The following is a 19,293-nucleotide window of genomic DNA, read 5'->3' as shown; positions in this document are numbered from 1 at the left end:
GCTTTGCTCTCCCCCGCCGCCGCACTTGATCTTGCGGCCGCCGAGAGGGGGGAGCGCCCTTGCCTACAATTCCCAGCCTGAACTGCTCCACTTCGGAATGCCGGCTGCAGCGCAACTTTCCCGCGCCCAGAGGCGCATAAGAACAGGACGCTTCTACCGCATCGCGGGACGCACGCGGGCGTCGCCGGGCTAAGCCCGGGCAGAGGGCGGGCCGTCTGTGGCCGTCTGGGGACGACCAGGGACGGGACGGGCCTCCCCCCTTGGCTCGGACTTTCCGTGACAGGTACTGTCTATTTTGGACTGGGACTGGCCGCTTGGCTGTAAGACTTTAATTGACTTGTGTTATCCTGCTGTCGCCCTAGTAAGAGGGGGGGTAGGGGTCCAACTTATATAGATATAGAGAGTACCGAGACATTCAGCCATTCAATATAAGGATTCTTGGTCAGCCCCTCGGGGTGGAGAAGAGGAGAAGACCTAGCCTACAATTCTATACATTATGGCTAATCACACTACAACACGCTCGGCTATGAGCAAAGTTCGCCAAGTTGAAACCCCTAAACAAACTCTGGTCAAATTAAACGATCTAGCCCCGAATAAAGTGAAAAACCCCACTGTAATCGACTTGATGTTGAAGAAGGTTTCCGGGGAAATAGAACGCATGGAGAGAAGCCTATCCGCTTCACCCAACCCTATAATAGATATGCCAATATTGTCCCAAGATCTCACCCTAGCAGACAGCCTAAATATGACTGGGAACGTAGCTTCACCGAATAACCTAACAGAGGCTGTTCCCTGTGCCCAACGTCCTCTTTCCTCGGGGGTAGAAACCTCAAGGCATAGCTAACCAACTCCCCAGAGAAAACCAAAACGACGGGGGAGGACTAAGGGACAACAGAGACAAAATAAGCCACTCACAGGAATTGGCCGAGCTAAAAATAACCAAGAGGTCATCCTGATAGATGAGAGGGTGCATACATCTACAAATCCACCAGGATGGATTGAGGAAGTTTTGGGAGACTTTAAAAAACACTTGGAAACTTTTATAATTGCTCAGTTAAAACCTATCATAAGTAGGGTGGACAAAATAGCGAGTGAACTGACCAAACAAAGTAAGACATTAGAACTTACATCTAAGAAATCCCCTTCTGGCCCTAACCAACTCACCAATGCGGCCACTAACAATAACACATTGACAAATAACAACTGTGTCAGCAATATCCAACACGCGATTGCCCAGATACATGACGTCCCGAAAGCTCCTTAAGAGCAGAGAGGGGGATCCAATCTAGAGCAGAGAGGGGGATCAAACCACAAGACGAGCACTAGGAACATTGAGAAAGCCCCCCTACAACCGTTAATACATAGGGGTCAGGAAGACCACCATTTAAGAAATGGTCCCCTTAGCTCATCCTACTCGGACTATGATCCTTTCTATCTCCCAGATAGTCCCCCCCGCCCATAAATCTACCCCCAGAAGCAAGTCCTTTTGTAATAGTATTTGCGGGGGTTCCGGAACTCCGGGCCTCAGACAAAGAATCGCATCCCCAATTACATGCGAAAATCTCCAAGTGGTTGAACATACATAGACCATTAAATAATGGGGAAAGGGGGAGATACTCCATATAAGAAGAGTTAATTGACTTGGAGGGAGGCAAAAGGATATACGGGGGGACTGCATTATAGCAAATTTCAGAGACACCAGACTGGTGGATTACATCCTGAAGAATTCTAACCGTAATCACACCAGTACAATCTGTGCGCTCCCACTTGGGTACTTTTACCCAAGGAGACGGAGCTGTAATAATCCTGATAATGCAATGTGGAATCTAGTAAGGCCTCAATACACCCAAAGACCCAGACCCATAAACTACCCTGATCAGTCTCTTCCCCCACAAGATTATACTCAGTGGAGAAACAGATTTGCCCCTTTGCAGTCGCTCGACGAAAATGACTGACTACCCCCTACAAATAAAGAGCATGCAACACCTACTGCACTAGGGGAATTTATCCGTCCTGTATTAGAGGCTGGATCTGTCATTTAAAGGACTGAGCAAATAGTGAGGATAGAAGAACCTCCTAATCAGAGGGAAGATAATGATAATACCTCAGAATCCCAAGAAAATAGGGACTGCAGATTAAAGGTGCTCCGCACAGAGGGAAGGAAAGCTAATAGTGCAGGACTAGCCTTTCTGTCTTGGAATGTAGCAGGCCTGGGGGGTAAACTTAATAATAAGGAGTGGAAAGAATACACAAGGGGCTTCCATATTATAGCCTTACAAGAAACATGGGCGCGAGATTCTGACCTCTGCCAACTGGATGGCTATAAATGTTTTTTCAGACCGGCCCAAGAAGTTAGATCTGGGAGGGCGAAAGGAGGTCTAGTAATTTATGTGGATTTAGACCTAAAGGGCACTTGGTTACAATTAGACTGGGCGTCAGACAATATACAAGCAGTGACATTCCAGGGTCAAGGGCAGAGATTTAGAATTTTTAATTTCTATAACCCAGGCCCAACTGATGGAAACTTCCCTATACTACTAGAGCTTGAGAGTAGGCTAAATGAGGAAACTGACCAAAGGCAGGGGGGGTCTGAACCGATTGTTTTACTAATGGGGGAATTTAACTGTCATCTGTGTTCAAAGTTATCCACTATCTCTCCTAATTGGTCTTCTTGCCCTGTAGAAAAGGGACCTCATTTTGATCATAACAGAGAGGGCACTCTGCTGATGAAGCTGTTAGATAGCTTTGCCCTTACCCACACAATGGACCTGTCGCCAACGAAAGCAGGGAAGACTCTCACACCCACATTCAAGGGAAGAGGCTGTGCGTCTATAATAGACTGTATAGTAATCTCTGCCTTTGCCAAAGAGCAGATTTTAAATGTAAGTACGGAGTAGAGGCCCTTTAGCGACCACAACCCCCTCTGTCTTGAAATTAAATACAACGACCTGCCAGTAAAAAATCCGAGGGGGGATATTGTAATCCAACCAACGGACCAAGGGAGGCGCATAAGATGGGCAATGATCAACCCACAAGATTTCTATAGTTCCTTAGTGGGCAGTGGGAAAGTTTATATAGAGACTTGTTTAGACCTGGCAACAGAGGGCAGAGAAGTGGTTCTGGCATTTGAATCCCTAACCAAAATAGTGGAAGGATTATTAAAAACTAAGAGGCCTACTAAAGAAATATCTTCCCCAAGATGGTTCGATTCGAATTGCTCACGGGCACTGAGAGTATTAAAGCAGTGCTTAAAGAAGTCCCCAAGAAACAGGAATGAAATTGCCCAATGTAGAAAGAATTACAAAATGCAGGTTAAGAGAAGGAAGAATACACTCCAAAAGGAAGTCTGGGCAGACCTCAGAGAAGCAGGAGAAAATAGGGACTATGCCCAATTTTGGAGAATTATAAACAGACCCTGCTTCCAAGACTCAAGTTCCCCAGTAATCAGTACTAACATACTCCCAGATCAATGGACTAATCATTTTAAAAGTCTATATAATCAACTGGAGGTAGTTAGCGGGGTTGGAATCTGGGAGGGCCCCAGAGCAACTGAGTTAGAATTCGCTCTGCCGGAAGTCTTAAAGGCAGTGCTAGGGCTGACGCGTAACAAGTCACCAGGCCCGGACGGCACCTCCCAGACCTATTTTTGAGTAACACTGACTTATGGGCACCGATTATGACCAGAGTACTCAATGCTGCGATCAAATCTGGTCTTCCACGATCTTGGTCAACTGCAGTGATTGTTCCCATATACAAGAAAGGCTGTAAGGATAATCCACAGTGCTACAGGCCAATCTCGCTGATTGATGTTTCAGCTAAACTATTAGATAGGGTAATTCTTAACCGTCTGATAGATTGGACTGAAGCACATAATACCTTGGCGGATACCCAGTATGGGTTCCGAACAGGCAAGTCAACTAGTGACTAATGTTTAAATTTATACCTTCTAGTGGCCAAATACACTAAAGCAGATAAAGGGACCATGTACATGGGTTTCATGGACCTCGCAGCAGCATTCGATAATGTAAATAGAAATAAACTCTGGGCACTTTTGTTTAGACTGGGAATTGATCCAGACCTGATTAACATACTGAAGGAACTTCACTGGAACACCACTGCCAAGGTCCGCTATAGCTCGGGGGGGGTGAGTACTGATCCCTTCCCGTGCACTAGCGGGGTGAGGCAGGGGTGTATCCTGGCTCCATTCCTTTTTTCTCTTTACATAAATGACCTGGAGAGTGCGCTGCTGAAACTGGGGACTGACTGCCCGAGAGTGGGATCGCGTCATATACCGGTACTCTTGTACGCGGATGACGCGGTCCTTCTCGCTCGAACAGCAGTGGGTCTCCAGCAGCTAATCAGTGGCTTTGCGAGGTTCATGAAGGATCTAGATCTCTCTGTTAACATGACTAAGTCTTTTATCATGGTGGCAGGGAAAAAACCTCACAAGAGATTTGCGTTCAAAATAGGAACTTATGCCTTGGACACTGTAAATACTTTCCCATATTTGGGTCTTTTGTTCGATGGAAAGATTAGGTTTGCCCCGCTGATTGAGGAAAGGTCCAGGAAACTTGTTTCAGCGAACGGTGCCTTATTAAACTTTGCGAGAAGGATGAGTCGCTGGTCCCCTGAGCAAGTAATGACATTGTATAGAGCGGTCAGTACCTCTAAAGCTATTTATGGGGCAGAGGTGTGGGGTTTTAGGGATGCACATCAGATACAAGTAGAGGAGGATACATTTTTAAAGAAACTCTTAAAGTTACCTCAGAGCATCCCGGCTGCAATTACACATAAGGAGCTTGGCATCCCATATATTTCGGACCTCATCAAAGTGAGACCAATTCTGACCTGGTTTCGAATTTGGCTAAATCCAAACGCTGAATTATCCAGACAGATTATTGTTGATTGTCTTCGGAGAGACAGATGGCAGCAAATCCCTTGGTTAAAATACATCAAAGATACCCTAGAGTCTATTGATCAGAAAATGTTATTTGCCGACCCCTCAAATATGGACAGCTCTTGTAAAAATCGTGTCCGGAAGCAGTTTTCGGAAAAATATGAGGTCAGGAGGAATCAATTTGACTCTAATAAATCATCTGTAGTAGCACACTCGCTTGTGAGTAATGAAATAGGTATGGAACCGTATCTCTTTTTAATGTACAGTCAACATGAGAGCTTTTTAATGACTCTTTTTAGGCTCAATCTGTTACATAACTTATTAGCTTACCCGTCTGGTTTTACGTTAACAGTTGAGCAGAAGGGTGCCTGCGGCTGCGACAATAAGTCTCTGCAGGACACCCTTCATTTTGTATTATTATGTTATTTTTATAAAATTCCACGTCGAAGGTTTTTGGCGGACATTTTAAAGGCGTCAAAAATTTACCATGCTAAAACTGCCTTACTATTCTTGCAAAGAGCAACCGAGATGCGCACTCTGTGTTCTATTTTGAGTTTTTTAAAAATTGTGGTCAGATTAAGAAATACCAGGGGCTAACGTAGGATGAAATGAACTAGCAGCTCTCTTCTCTCGTTTAATGTTTGTAAATAAGAGATTTTTTTAACATATGTTTTTAATACTATAATGTTCAGAGTAATAATGCAAAATGATTATATGTGGATTTGTAATGCATTGTGTATTTTTTATGATGGTTTTTAACCACCAAAATAAATAAATAAAGAACTGAACTGAACATTCATTATCTTTCTCTTACAATCTGAAACGGTAAGAACAGAAGTATAAACAAATACATTGTTGGACTTGTCCCTCTCTGCAGGGTCACCCCTAAACTTTTTTGCCTTTACCCTCCATTTTCTTTTGCGGAATTTGTTTCTGTTGGCCTTTGTACTCTGTGCACTTTATCACTGCTAACCAGTGCTAAACTGCTTCTGCTCACTACCTTAAACAGAGAAGAAATGATTTAACACCCAATTGGCATATTTAGTTTATTTTTTAAGCCCATGTAGAGTGTTATTCCACATACTCAGAACTTGTAAATTAACTGCTACTAGTAGGGCTGCCGCTCTTAATGTACAACCCACGTAAGAAGCCCCTTTAAACCTGTCCAAGGCCTGCCATTGCAGCCTGAGTGCAGTTGTAAACTGCCAAATCAACCCCTTTGCCAAGCTGTAGACTCTCCCTTTGTTGCATATAAGTGACCTCCTTACGTAGGCCCTAGGTCACCTATAGGGCACAGTGCATTGAAATTAAAAGGTTGGGCAGGCACTTTTAAGCTTTACAGGTCCTGGTAGTGATGAACTCCTAAAATAGTACATGAAATTGTAATTAAAAATAATCTGTAATGGCAAAGTCAGAGTTTAAATTACAATTTTGAAAAAGTAGGCATTTTCCTTCCCTTTGCTATTTGATGTCTGCAGCCTGTTCTGGGTCACTGGACTAGGTGTAGTTAGCAGTTTGACTTTGTTTATTCTTCTCAGACAGACAGACAGACAATAGAAGGATTAGGTGTGCCTGAATGGGCTATCAATTGGGAGGATGGGGGACAGAGCTGGGTACAGCCGCACTGGCAACTGAATAAGCAGTGTGAAGCCTTCACACAAAGGGCTTGTCACCTCCACATTGTTTATGCAACCAGCTTGGAACCATGGCAGGGGAGTCAGGCAATTCCAAGAACTTTAAAGAGGAACCTCTCTAAATTTCTTCCACATCAAAGGAGATACTAAGTATGCAAAAAGATATCCTCAGACCCACTGTTTAATTTAATTTCTAGACCTGGGGAAGGCCTCTCAGAGGACTGCCTTCTGCTTTTTCATGCTGTGTACTCCACAAGACTACTTTGATGGACCTAGAAGTCCTGCTTTGCTGCCTGGAGCCTGCCTTGAAGCCTCAGAGGCCAGCCCTGTTGTATGAACCCTGCATTTCTCCTGAATCTAGGACTACAAGGGTGACTTCAGTGGCAAGTTTGCTGGCCTCCTGCTCAAATTCACACAGGCATTAAAGGCTCCCACCATCTTGTACCAGCACCTTAACCCAGCCTGAGTGAGTCATGAACCCCCAAGTGGTCTCCCTCTAGCCTAGGACCCTTTGTTGCGGTGCTAAAAGTGCCCAGATAGCCAAATTCCAAAGCTTTAGACCCAGTCTCTAGCAACTAGATATCTACGGTTGGCGCTTTGATTTTGTAGGTGCTAGTTTTTACAAAAAACTTCGAAAAATAAATAACTCAGGTTCTACTGATTGGATTTTGTCATCTTGGTGTCAAATCATTAATTATAATGTATCTATCTTTCTACATTTGTGTGGCATTTTACTTGTCCTGTGCTTTCACTTTATTACTTCTTCTATAATGCATAAATACAGATTGCCTCTAAGTTAAAGCCTGAACACTTTTTGTGCCAAGCTACTCAGGGTCAAGCACAGGTTAATTTACTGACTTTTTGCGGTTCACTCTGCCAGGGATTGTGGCTATTGCTTGAATAAGGTTAATATCTCCAATCAACCAACAATTAGGGATGGGTGGAACGTACATAGTTTAAATCTGTGGAATTTCATGGAGTTACATGAAAACTCTCCGAGAGTCCGTAGAGTTCTGCGAGTGGGCGGAGTTAGGCATATTGCATTGCTCATGCTGATTTCTAGCACTGGGAGCTCGTTCCAAGCTGAAAAATTAGAGCAAAAGGATCTATGGAATGTGCCAATAGGGTGCTGCTTCTCGAGTTGATTTTGCTGCTTACTACTTTTGTGACAGCTTTGTGACTGTGAACGGTCGCGACCACCTGCATTTGGGAAATCTAGCCTTGAATCCCCTCCTAGCAGTTGAAAATTGTGCAAGGGAACACCAAATCTTGCTCATGCTTGTCCACGTACCGTTGGCAAGCCGCACATAATAAAAAACCCTTCCATGGGGCGGTTGTCACACTTTGACCAAAACTCTACCAACTCTGATGAAGGAGCGCAATTTATCAGCCAGCCCTACTAACAACCGAATTTCTCACGTACACCCACATTACTCAAGCTTTTGTTTTCTCTCTCTTTTGTTTCCTCTCTCTCTGCAGGTGGCTTCCAGAGTCTCCAAGATGGCTGTTGACCAAAGGCAAGGTGAAAGAGGCTCATGCCCTGTTGGTTCGTTGCTCTTCAGTAAATGGCCGGCCTCACTTGTCCTCCAATATAAATACCGAGGTGAGAAGAATATATCACTTAACTATAGTCATTGTGCATGGAACACATCCTCTGTGTGCTGGCCCCACTTCTTTTTAATTTGTTTATTTCTGACTTGACGACAACTTTAGGTGAAACTAATAGTCACCCTCCAAAGATGGGTGGTGTTCCCATAAGTAACCTGCTTTACGCTGATGACTTAGTGCTTTTCAGTCTAACACGCGTCGGCTTACAAAGGCTCCTGGTAAAACTACACAATTACACCGCTGCAAACCAGTTAGAGGTTAACCTAAAGAAAACCCAAGTGGTTACCTTTGTTCAACAACATGACCATTGCAGTAGGAAGTGTATACAAATACCTAGGGGTCAATCTTGACTCAAGCGGCAACTTTGCGAAACAACGTAAGTAGATATCTGCTAAAGCTGTGACCTTACAGGTGACCCTCTCTAAGCTCTCAAAAAAACTGTCTGGCCCAAGTTTAATCCCTCTACTAGAGGTCATGAGAGCAAAGATTGGTCTGACATTGTCATATGGTAATGAGATTTTCAGGGTTAAACTGAACACGAATTTAAACCAACACGTGACTAAAATTTATTAAAAAGTCCTTTGTTTGCCCAAAAATGCCTCTGCTGCCCAGATTAGGCTAGAACTTGGCCTATTAAAATATGAAGTCTCCAGCATCGGCACATTCTAAATCTCTGCCATAAACTCAGACAAGGAGTCCACTCATGAACTCTTCGCAGGTGACCTATGGGATCTCAACCCCAGTACGACAGTATTTAAATCCCTCATTAAGAAAAGCGTCCGAATAAGTTCCCTTATTATGGATAAAAACCATCTTGCCAAACGTAGACACGCATGGGCCATTATGAACTCGTACGGGCGATTAGCTCCCACGACCTATCTGTCCTGCACCTACTCCTCGCACCTAAAACTTAGTTTTATGGCCATCAGACTTGGTGACTGGCAATTTTTAAAAGATGTGCCAGGCTGGGGTCGCACGTCAGATGAAATATGGTGCAGAGGGTGTGGAAGGACGGCTGAAACTCTGGAGCATGTGGTTTGTCTTTGCCCAGCCCAGCACTCATGGCACAGCGCAGACGCAAACTGAAAGTGGAGTGGAATAGGTTGGGAATCCGGTCCTGCAGACAGGCAATCATTGCGACCTTATGCCCACAAAATACAGCTTTAAACATCGGCCTTACATTGTTTTGTACGCCTTGCATATCGCAACTTTCTGCATGCTCCCCTCGTGTTGGGGACAGCCTAAATCAAATCGTATTATTTGTAACTTGATGAAAAAAAGTTCTTCATCCATTACTGCAATATTATGATTTGCTGCTATCTGCTGTTGCTATTTTTATCTGATCTTTTTTTAACATTTATAATTATTTATTAACGGTGGGTTGGCCTATAAGCTTAATACTGTAAATCACTGTATAACAACCTCCGTACTTTTTTAATTTATTTTAACGCTACCCGGACTGTTCAACAGGGAGGTGAACATTGCAATGTGAGAACTCTGCATCCATTTAAAGTTGATTATTGATGTCAGTTTTGCTTTTACAATGTATACTGCTGTCGGTGTTTCTTTTAAGGATGTTGTTTTATATCCAAATAAAGATTATTATCACATCCTCTGTGAGGGTTCTCTCATTAACAGTCTGAGACTTAAGGCTGACAAAAAAAAACATGTGCCCTGGTCCTCTTGGACTTATCCGCGGCGTTCGACACCGTGAATCACTGTCGACTCCTATTGCGGATTAAGGATCAAGGGATTCAGGGCACGGTCCTGGCCTGGTTGACCTCCTTTCTCAAGGATCGCTCACAATGAGTTCAACTGACTGACCTAGTGTCAAAACCTGCCAAGTTGATGTGTGGCGTACCCCAGGGTTCAGCTCGTTCGCCCCTGCTCTTTAATATATATCTACAACCTCTGATTGCAGCCCTGAATCAGATGGACTGCAGGGTTTACAATTATGCCGACGATACGCAAATTTTGATCCAGATTGAACATTCATCCACGGCCTACCTGAGAATGCAAGACATTCTCAAGTTTACGATAAATTGGATGTCAGACAATTCTCTTAAAATGAACCCGGACAAAACGGAAGTTCTGGCAGTTACCACAGCAGCCAACCCGTGGAGCGATCTGTTCTGGCCGGCCGAATTGGGGCCGTTTCCAGAACCGGCAGTGGCAGTAAAGAGCTTGGGTATCAGAATTGATGCCCTGCTATCTATGACACAGCAGGTGTCGGCGGTGGTAGGCACCTGTGTTACCTTATTACGCCAGCTCAGGAAACTATCCTCACTGTTATCCTTTTCCACCCTCAGGCTCGCTGTCTCTGCCCTGATCCTGGCACGGCATGATTACGGCAATTCCTTATATTATGGTCTGACAAATAACCTTCTGGCCCAACTTCAGGTGGTGATGAATGATGCGGCTAGGCTCATCTTCAACAAACCTAGTCCAGGGCCATGCCCATACTTCAGGCCCTACATTGGCTGCCAATTGCTTAAAGAGCTAAATTTAAGAGCCTGTGTATTGCACACAAAGCCGTCCATGGCTCAGCCCCTAGTTACATCAAGGACCGGCTTATTAAATACACGCCAAGTAGGATCCTTCGGTCCATTGAAGCATGTAATTTGAGGTGTCCTCGTTTCAATCTCCATATCCAAGGGTGACAGAGCATTCTCAAACACTGTCCCCCGAGCATGGAACCTTCTGCCAGCTAAACTTAGGAAAGCAACTAATCTTCTCCTCTTCAGAAGAATCTGAAGACTGGGCTTTTCTTGGAGACATGGGGGCCCCTGTGAGCGGCTGGCTAGGTGTCCTTACTGGTGTTGTGTGTTCACTGATAGCGCTTAGATACCTCTGGGTGATAAAGCGCTCTACAAGCTTATAATAACATGCTTGTTGGTTCCACTCTGAGAATGAAATTGATTTGTACTATGCTACATGGCTTTGAAGGGTTCCTAGGATGCAGCAAGTGAATTGGGTGAGAACTAGCTTTCTTCTTGGATTGCAGACAGAAGCTATTTGGAGGAAGATGATTCCATGAGGCAGCAATAAAAGAAAAGTCTCCACAATTTACCATTACCATTGTTGGTAGTGCAGAGGAATTGATTAAATTCACCCAAAAAGTGGAGCACATTTGCTTTAAATCAAACAGTGTATACTTCACAGAGGTAGAAATTAGTTTTCTTGTCACCAGGGCACCATTGAAGGTTGCAGTTAATGGGACAGAGAAAGCAAATGACTTGTAGAGTCAAAAATCCTCAGCACTATAGCCATGTGCCAAACTGCTACTCCTTTTGATTGAACTGGTATGTTTTTATATACAGAAGACTTGTGTCACAAGTTTGTTGGCAAGTTTTCTTTATGTTGTAGGTTATTGCAGACTAATGGGTTATAAAGATATATCCAATATGTGGCCTATCTTCATTGGAGGCTACTATTTTGGGGAGCATTGACTTTTCTGTACCTGGTTTGGAGCATCGCTATCGATTCTTGCTTGTGGAGGAGGAGGAGGAGAAAAAACCCACGACTCGCCGCACCCACTGCGCGGGTGCCGCTTCGAACTTGGTCTCTGGAGAGGCGCTGGACACCTGAGAGCTGCCGTTGTTTTCTTCCCTGTCTTGGGGCTAAGGAGGGCTGTGCCTAACGCTGCAGGGACTCCGTTTACCAGGAGCACCTGCTTCACCTCTTCAACCTGGTCCGCATTGCCTGGACAGCCCCGCCCCCTGGACAGAGCGTGCACTTAAACCCCGCATATTCGTGCAACTAGTGGGAGCATTGACTTTTCTGTACCTGGTTTGGAGCATCGCTATCGTTTCTTGCTTGTGGAGGAGGAGGAGGAGAAAAAACACACGACTCGCCGCACCCGCTGTGCGGGTGCCGCTTTGAACTTGGTCTCTGGGGAGGCGCTGGACACCTGAGAGCTGCCGTTGTTTTCCTCCCTGTCTTGGGGCTCAGGAGGGCTGTGCCTAACACTGCAGGGACTCCGTTTACCAGGAGCCCCTGCTTCACCTCTTCCACCTGGTCCGCGTTGCCTGGACAGCCCCGCCCCCTGGACAGAACGTGCCCTATATATTATTTCCGGGTTACCGCTGCGCTGGAGCGTGCAGGAGCGTCCCGGGAGAAACCCGGGACAAGGGCGAGCCGTGTGTGACCGTTCGGGGCTGAACGGTGTTGGGTTGGGGCCCCCCCAAGGCTCGGCCCAAATTGTGCTCGGACATTGCACTACCACTACTATTGTTGTCAGTTACTAGTAAGTCCAGTAATTGGCCAGTTCTGTACCTGTGGGGTTCCCTATGCCAATGTCAACACGATCCGGCAAAACCATGAGGGGGGGTGGGGGTTCTGTAAGTGGTACTATGGACCAGTTTATTACTTGTGCCTTTTCGGTCCTAGAGAAGGAGATTGCCCTTACGGAACGTCGCGTTTCACGTGAACTTCTCGCCCATCGTCGTTCATCCTTGGGGCACCAGCTTCTTCTCCAGAACACATGTCTGTTCCCACTGTGCTCGCTACTCCTGATTCTGATTGCCCTAGGGTAAACGCGATAAGGGCCAGCATTGATAGGCTCTCTACTATAGAGCCAAGTGTGTTCGTAAATCCCGCATCTGACCCATTACCACTTGAGCCATCAGATTATCCTGCTCTACAGTGCTCCGCTGGTCCTCAAGCCCCTCCCCCTCCGGGGGCTGTGGCTGATAGAGCAGCTGGATCAGTCCCCTTTAAAAGGAAATGCATCATAAGTCCTCGCAAGGGTAGTTTACTTAAACCCCCTAAGAAGTCGAGACTAAACTATTTTAGGGGGTGTACGAAACATAGTGGCTTGGGGTCGGGGATGAGGCAGACTAATTCTGGGTTCAAGCAGTTGATCACTAAAACCCAACTAAATTCCACTGTAGGTACACCACCTGAGGTTCCCTCTCTTGTCCAGATTGAGCAGTTAATGAAATCTTTAATTCTCCCGGTCCTTGAGCGAGTGAAGGGGGTGTCGGAGCGGCTTGACATATTTGAGCAGGCCACTCTGGACAACTTTTTCTCCCTCAAGTCCTTAATTAAAGCTTCATTCTAAAATCAGGGAGGGTGGGCCTTTGGGGAACTCTTTTCACCAGCCAATAGTGGCAGATGACACTGTAGTGACTGACAATGCAGTAATCGACACACTAGTGGAACTATCGGGGGAGTCAGTGTTGAACGCTCCTCTCTCATCTGCAGAGGGCTCACAGGGGGAACTTGGGAGTCAAGGGTCTGCTGAATTGGGCCCCCTGTTCAACTTAAATCCCATTAAGACGCCAAAAATAACCCAACCCTGGCCAAAGGGCCTTTAGGGCTTGTTAACAGGCGTCCCACTCAAGACATTAGTTCTAACATCAATAAGGGAGGCAATGGGGTCAGGTCTGATAAACCAATTGCACCAACTAAAGTGCAGAAAATGGAGGAGAGGGGTGCTCCTAGTATTCCACATGTTACTTTACCATCGATTGCCAGCCCTTCGTAGCTATACTCACTGGGGTCCCTTTCCTTAAGCAGGGTAAACATGAATCGTATTACGATCTCAAAAACAAAACTATGTTTTGGCTTAGGGAAAATAGACCTTTGCCTAGATCTTTTGACGGCCAGGTTCCCCATGTAAGATGGGTTAGCTGGGTTGGAACCAGGCCTAAGGATTTGGAGGGAGACAGTGTTCTGGTCAACTTTAAAGATCCCAGGGTAGCTAGGTATATCTGTAATAATCACTTTGGAGAGGGTAGCTCTGGTATTAGCACTCGCAATCTTAGCTATTTTAACCCTCACCCAGCCAACCCATGGCTTGCCAGTCCTTTAAGTTGGGGGTGCAGGGACAACAGGTATTTTCACTCTGACTTTCCCCCTACAAGACCGTTTAGCCAGATTTTTGGCCCAAGCACTTACTGGCCGGGATGGGGCTGTTGACCTGTTTATTTGCTATCAACTAAGTCGCCGCCTGTTTTATCTACTAGCTCTGTGAATTGTAGATTAACCATGTTTGAGGAGCTCCCCGGGTCTATCCCTCCGCTGCAATTTCTTATTCCTACCTCGTCTGGCGTCCTGCAGGGTGCTCCACTTGGCGGCATTCTCACAGCTGATCTTTGCACCTTGGGGGTATCGGTGGACTCACCATTAGATCTTCATTCCGGTCCCAGTTCCCCCTCACCACGAACTTCTGGAGGTCCAACCTTAATGAATAACGACCTGAGGATTGTTAGCTGGAACATTGCGGGCATCTCCATGAATTTGGATCTTCCCGATTGGAACAGTTTTATCGAGTCTTTTGGAATATGTATTTCCCAAGAGACATGGTGTCTGGAGCCATGCTACAAAGTTGGCTATATAACTTACTTTGTCCCTGCTATCGCTTCCTCTACAGGGCGAGGTCGCCCTTCGGGCGGCCTGCTCATTTGGATAAGGACTTCCCTGGGCCTTCAGATTAGAAACAGAGACACTAAGTCTCCAGACTTGCAAAGATTATCAGCCAGGGGGCCTCTCAGAGGGCAGTCCTTAGAGATCTTTAATATTTACGTTAGAGGACCCGGAGCAAGCCTGGCTTCTACTACCCTGATTCGGCTTGGAGAAGAATTAACTCAGTGTAGCCCGGAAATGTATATTATGCTCGCGGGTGACTTTAATTGCACCTTTGAGCCCCTAGCAGCAGATGACACCCTTGGTACCTTGGAAGAGGATTCAAGGAGGGGTATTCCCCCCCTGTCTATAACTCCTATTAAGAAATGGTCCCAACGGGCATTGCAGCCTAACGCCCTAACATTGGAATTTGGCTTGAGGGCGGTGAATGGAAGATGTCTCTCGGATCCTGGTGGAGCCCACACCTTCAACCGAGTAGACCATTCTTCCAGAATTGATTACATTATGCTGGACTTTAAGCTTTGGGCCCAATTGCGGGATATGGTAGTACTCCCCTCGACGGACAGTGATCACAATCCACTTTCTCTCTCCCTGTCCTCATTGTGGTTGGAGTCTAGAGGCTCTCAGGAAAAAACTGTGTTGCGGACAACGGGCGAAGTATGCCCCTCGAACTGTGGCAGGCACCTGAATTGGCATAAGGTTGCTCTGGATGAGGGGAGGTCCTCGAAATTGGATCGATTATGGCAAACGCTTTGGGTAGGCTAGAAACCATTGGTTCAGATTGCTTGGAGGTTTCCTCTCTTTTCAGTAATACTACTAAAGCCCTTGGTCAGTTATTTTTAACGCATAGCAGGGGTTCTCCTGACAGTGATCGACGGCAATTTAAGGGCAATCCGGGGTGGTTCTCAGTGAACTTTCGGAGGGCGAAAACGCTCCTTATTGAAGCGGTTAAAAGAAAGGGAGCTGAGCGGATTCGCGCTGCCCGGAAGGAGTATAGGCACGCTATTAGCGTAGACAAAAAGGAATGGGATAATCAGTTTTGGTGCAATTTGAAAGAGGCTAGCGCCAGGAGGGATGCCAAGGGTTTCTGGGACCTAGTTAGGACCAGGAATAGGCCAGATGAGACGCTGATAACTTGTAACATCCCAGAGGTGTCATGGTTTAATCACTTCTCTCTCCTTTATACTTCCACCGAGGAGGATAGGATGGGGCTGCCTGACTTTCCATCTGTAGGCCCCTCTGGGTTGAGTGAGGACCTATCCTTCTCTGCTAAGGAAGTAGAGAATGTGATTAAAGCCCTGGTCCCTAATAAAGCAGCAGGACCCGATGGGCTCCCAGGGGACCTGTTACGCCTAAACTTAACTTAATGGGGCAAACTTATTTCTTCTCTCCTTAACGCTTCCTATCTTGGTGCCACTCTCCCTGATTCCTGGATGGGAGCTGAGGTCGTCCCGATTTTCAAAAAGGGGGCTAGGGACAACCCAGCAAACTACCGTCCTATAAGTTTAATCGATTCATCACAGAAGGTGGCAGGCAAGGTGGTTCTTGGGAGAGTGCTTCAGTGGGCAGAGGACAATAAAATACTCTCTGACCTTCAGGCTGGTTTTAGGACAGGAACTGGGACCATTGAGCAGACTTTCAGACTCCTGCTCCTTTATTGGAAAGTGGTCGTAATAGGCAAGGGTAGTCTGTACCTTGCCTTTATTGACTTACGGACTGCTTTCGATCTGGTGCCCCGGGGTTGCTTGTGGAAGGTATTGTCTGACCTGGGCATGCCCGCTTATCTTCTTTCCCTCCTGACGAAACTCCACTCAGAGAACTTTGCGCAGGTGAGGTGGGGAAAGCAGGGCCAAAAGTCTGACACAATTCTAGGGAACAGGGGTGTCCACCAGGGATGTGTTCTTGCCCCCACTCTGTTCTCACTGTATGTGAACGGAGTGGTGGAGCATCTTCTGAAACATCCTGCTGATGCACCATCCCTGGGGGGCAGTAGAATACCCACTTTACTATTTGCCGATGACACCCTCCTGATTTCAAAATCGCCGATGGGTTTACAGAAGCTCCTCAATAACTTCCATTCCTTCTGTGAGACTAGGGGGTTAAAAATTAATACAGATAAGAACAAATATTTGGTCCTGAACCCTCCAAAAAAGCTCGGCCGGGCCCCTGTACTAAACTCGGTGCCCCTGGAAAGGGTTAAAGAGTTTGACTACTTAGGCATTCGTCTTAGTAACACCATGCGGTGGGATTCCCATATCCAAAAGATGTTACTGAGTCATAAAAGGGTGGTGGGGGCTCTTCTTAAGGAACAGAGGTCATCGTCGTTTAGGCCTATTGCCCCTGTGGTGGATATATATACAGCTAGAGCCGTTAGTGTGGCTCTTTACGGGGAGGAGCTCTGGGGTTCCTCGAACGCTGACTTGTTAGCCTCCTCAGAGAATACATTCTTAAAAGACTTGATGGCCCTTCCAAAGAGTACACCCTCACTACCCTTGCTTTTGGATATGGGCTGCCGCTCAATTAAAGATCAGGCCAAGTTGCGACCCCTTTTACTCTGGTCCCGACTACGGAGAGTTCCTAAGCTTTCCAGTTATGCGGAGGGATTGAAGGAGGTCCTAATGATGCCCAGCTGGACAAGAATAAGATGGCTGAGGGGGGAGCAGGGCCTTGGGGAGGCCTGGCAGTCTAGAACTGCCCCCCTAAATCCGTTTTGAAGAAAGTTTACTGGAATTGGGTAGCGGGCAAGAGACTTTCTGATTCCAACCTATGTAGATCCTCCAGCGAGTTTATTTTGGTAAAGGAAGTCCCTCTCCGAGAACCCTATCTCGATCTAATCTCGAAACCAAGAGATAGGGCGCTGTACTTCAAATTTAGGACAGGAGTCCTTCCAGTGGGGGAATTCACCGCGCGTTGGACAATCCCGGCCCAAACCACTCCCTTTTGTCCATTCTGCACACTCAGAACTGAGTCGGTGGCGCACTTTTTATTCGAATGCCCTGCCTATAAAGTTCCTTGATCTAGGTGGCTGAAACCCCTGTGTAAGGCGTTGGGAACTCGAAATTTTATTGAGGCTTTGCGGATTTTGAAGTCCGATACCCGCCCCTTGTATGCATGTGGGATGGCAAAGTTTTTAAATTGGGCATGGGTGATTAGGTCAAAAAGGCTTAATAAAATTGTTTAATTGTGATCATTATGTTTGACTGTCTTAGGTAATTTATTGTGCCATTTCACGTACATTGTTTCTATCTGCTTGTATATGGTTGGCTTTTTATCCATTTTATCTTGTTGTATGTATTGCTTTTAAAGATATGCACTTTATCGAAATAAAGCCTATTTGACTTGACTGGCTACTATTTTTATGACTAGGGTAGGACGCAACAACACATTGGAGTCTGTTGATCTGTAGTCTTGGGTTACAGAGCGTAGTCGGAACACGGAAGCCCTTTACCGCCGCTAGCACACGATAGAAGACGACCAAGCAGCAACTACGATTAAAGCAGGACAGCTAGTACGGAATGAAAGATGAAATGAATAGCATGGGTCTGTAAATCTCCACTATCAAGAGAGTGAATCAGATTCGACTTTTAAGGTCAAAGAGCGCTGGTGGCAAGGACATTTCTACAGCATAATTTTCAGCCCATACAATTGAGGGTGCACACTGTTCATCTTGCTGCCTATATCTGCGAGCTGTGAGGTCACACAGGATTGCCAAAAAGACAAAAAACAAAAGATATGTCCAATATGTTTTCACTAAGGAGCCCTGATGGAAACCCGTAAAGAAAACAGCGAGGCTTGAAACGCGTCAGCATTATCAATCTATGATGTTAAATAGTTGGATTGAAAAATCAGGACAAGTGAAGTGATTAAATTAGGATAGTAGAAACGCCAAAGTGGCTTTTTCTTGTACATACATATATGCCACAGTATTTTTAGGCGTATGCTTGTGTATATATATATATATATCTCCTTACAAAAGTGGCGTGCTTCTGCCGCTTGCGCGGCGGGCGCTCGACAGGGTCGCCAAACCATTCAATTTCATAAATACCTGGTGTAGTTCTTCAATAAAAGATACCAGAGTCGAGGCCCAATTTGCTCATTCAGTGCTCAAGGTTTATTTAGCGAAAATAAACAGCCCCTACTGGTGTCAAACCTATGGTTTTTTCAGTGAATTTCATAGGTTTTGTAAATGCTACTTCCTAACTATAACGTGTGTAAAACCTATGGTTTTTTCAGTGAATTTCATTGGTTTTTAAAATGCTAATTCAGAAATATCTCGTGTATACAACCTATACTTTTGTCAATAAAGTTCTGGCAATATTTTTTTCGGAAACAAGCCGTTTTCTTCACTGTTCAAGTTCCATAGAGACTCCTTGTAAAGCGATACAGAATTAGAAAGTCTGTACCTTGCCTTTTTTTCAACGCATTAAAATTTGTCTGTAAATAAAAATAGCCTTTCTAAACTTTCGTGCACGACCCGGTGTGCGCACTCTCGGCAACAGTTCTCAATAAAATGGATAGCGCATTTCCAGGCTTTCGTGCGCGACCGACTGCGCGCACCCGCCTATATATTTCGTGAAAACTTTGCAATCTGAACTTATTGAATTTCTTCATAGACCCATCAAAGAACTTATAATACGTCAAAGAGACTAAACCTAGGCTTCTTTTTTAATATTATGAAAATTTTCATTAAATGGAGCCGAATGTCTTTTTAAACTTTCGTGTGTGACCGAATGTACACACCTTGGTATTTTAAAAAAAAATACAAAAGGTTTTATACTTTAACAA

At 45.5% G+C, this 19,293-nt stretch overlaps 1 protein-coding gene across 1 annotated transcript in view; it reads left to right on the top strand.

Annotated features, from left to right (window-relative positions):
* LOC144752745 (solute carrier family 22 member 7-like) overlaps positions 1–19,293 on the top strand; it is a 447,489-nt gene that overhangs the window by 332,400 nt on the left and 95,796 nt on the right. The window contains exon 5 of the mRNA XM_078640602.1: positions 8,011–8,134. Within this exon, the coding sequence (XP_078496728.1) occupies positions 8,011–8,134 (124 nt within the window). The remainder of the gene's footprint in view (positions 1–8,010; positions 8,135–19,293) is intronic.

The sequence above is a fragment of the Lissotriton helveticus genome, chromosome 5_1 (assembly GCF_964261635.1).
Source record: "Lissotriton helveticus chromosome 5_1, aLisHel1.1, whole genome shotgun sequence".
In the NCBI taxonomy this organism is placed as follows: domain Eukaryota; kingdom Metazoa; phylum Chordata; class Amphibia; order Caudata; family Salamandridae; genus Lissotriton; species Lissotriton helveticus.
The sequence above is the reverse complement of the archived record's forward strand: the minus strand, read 5'-3'. Positions and strand labels throughout refer to the sequence as shown.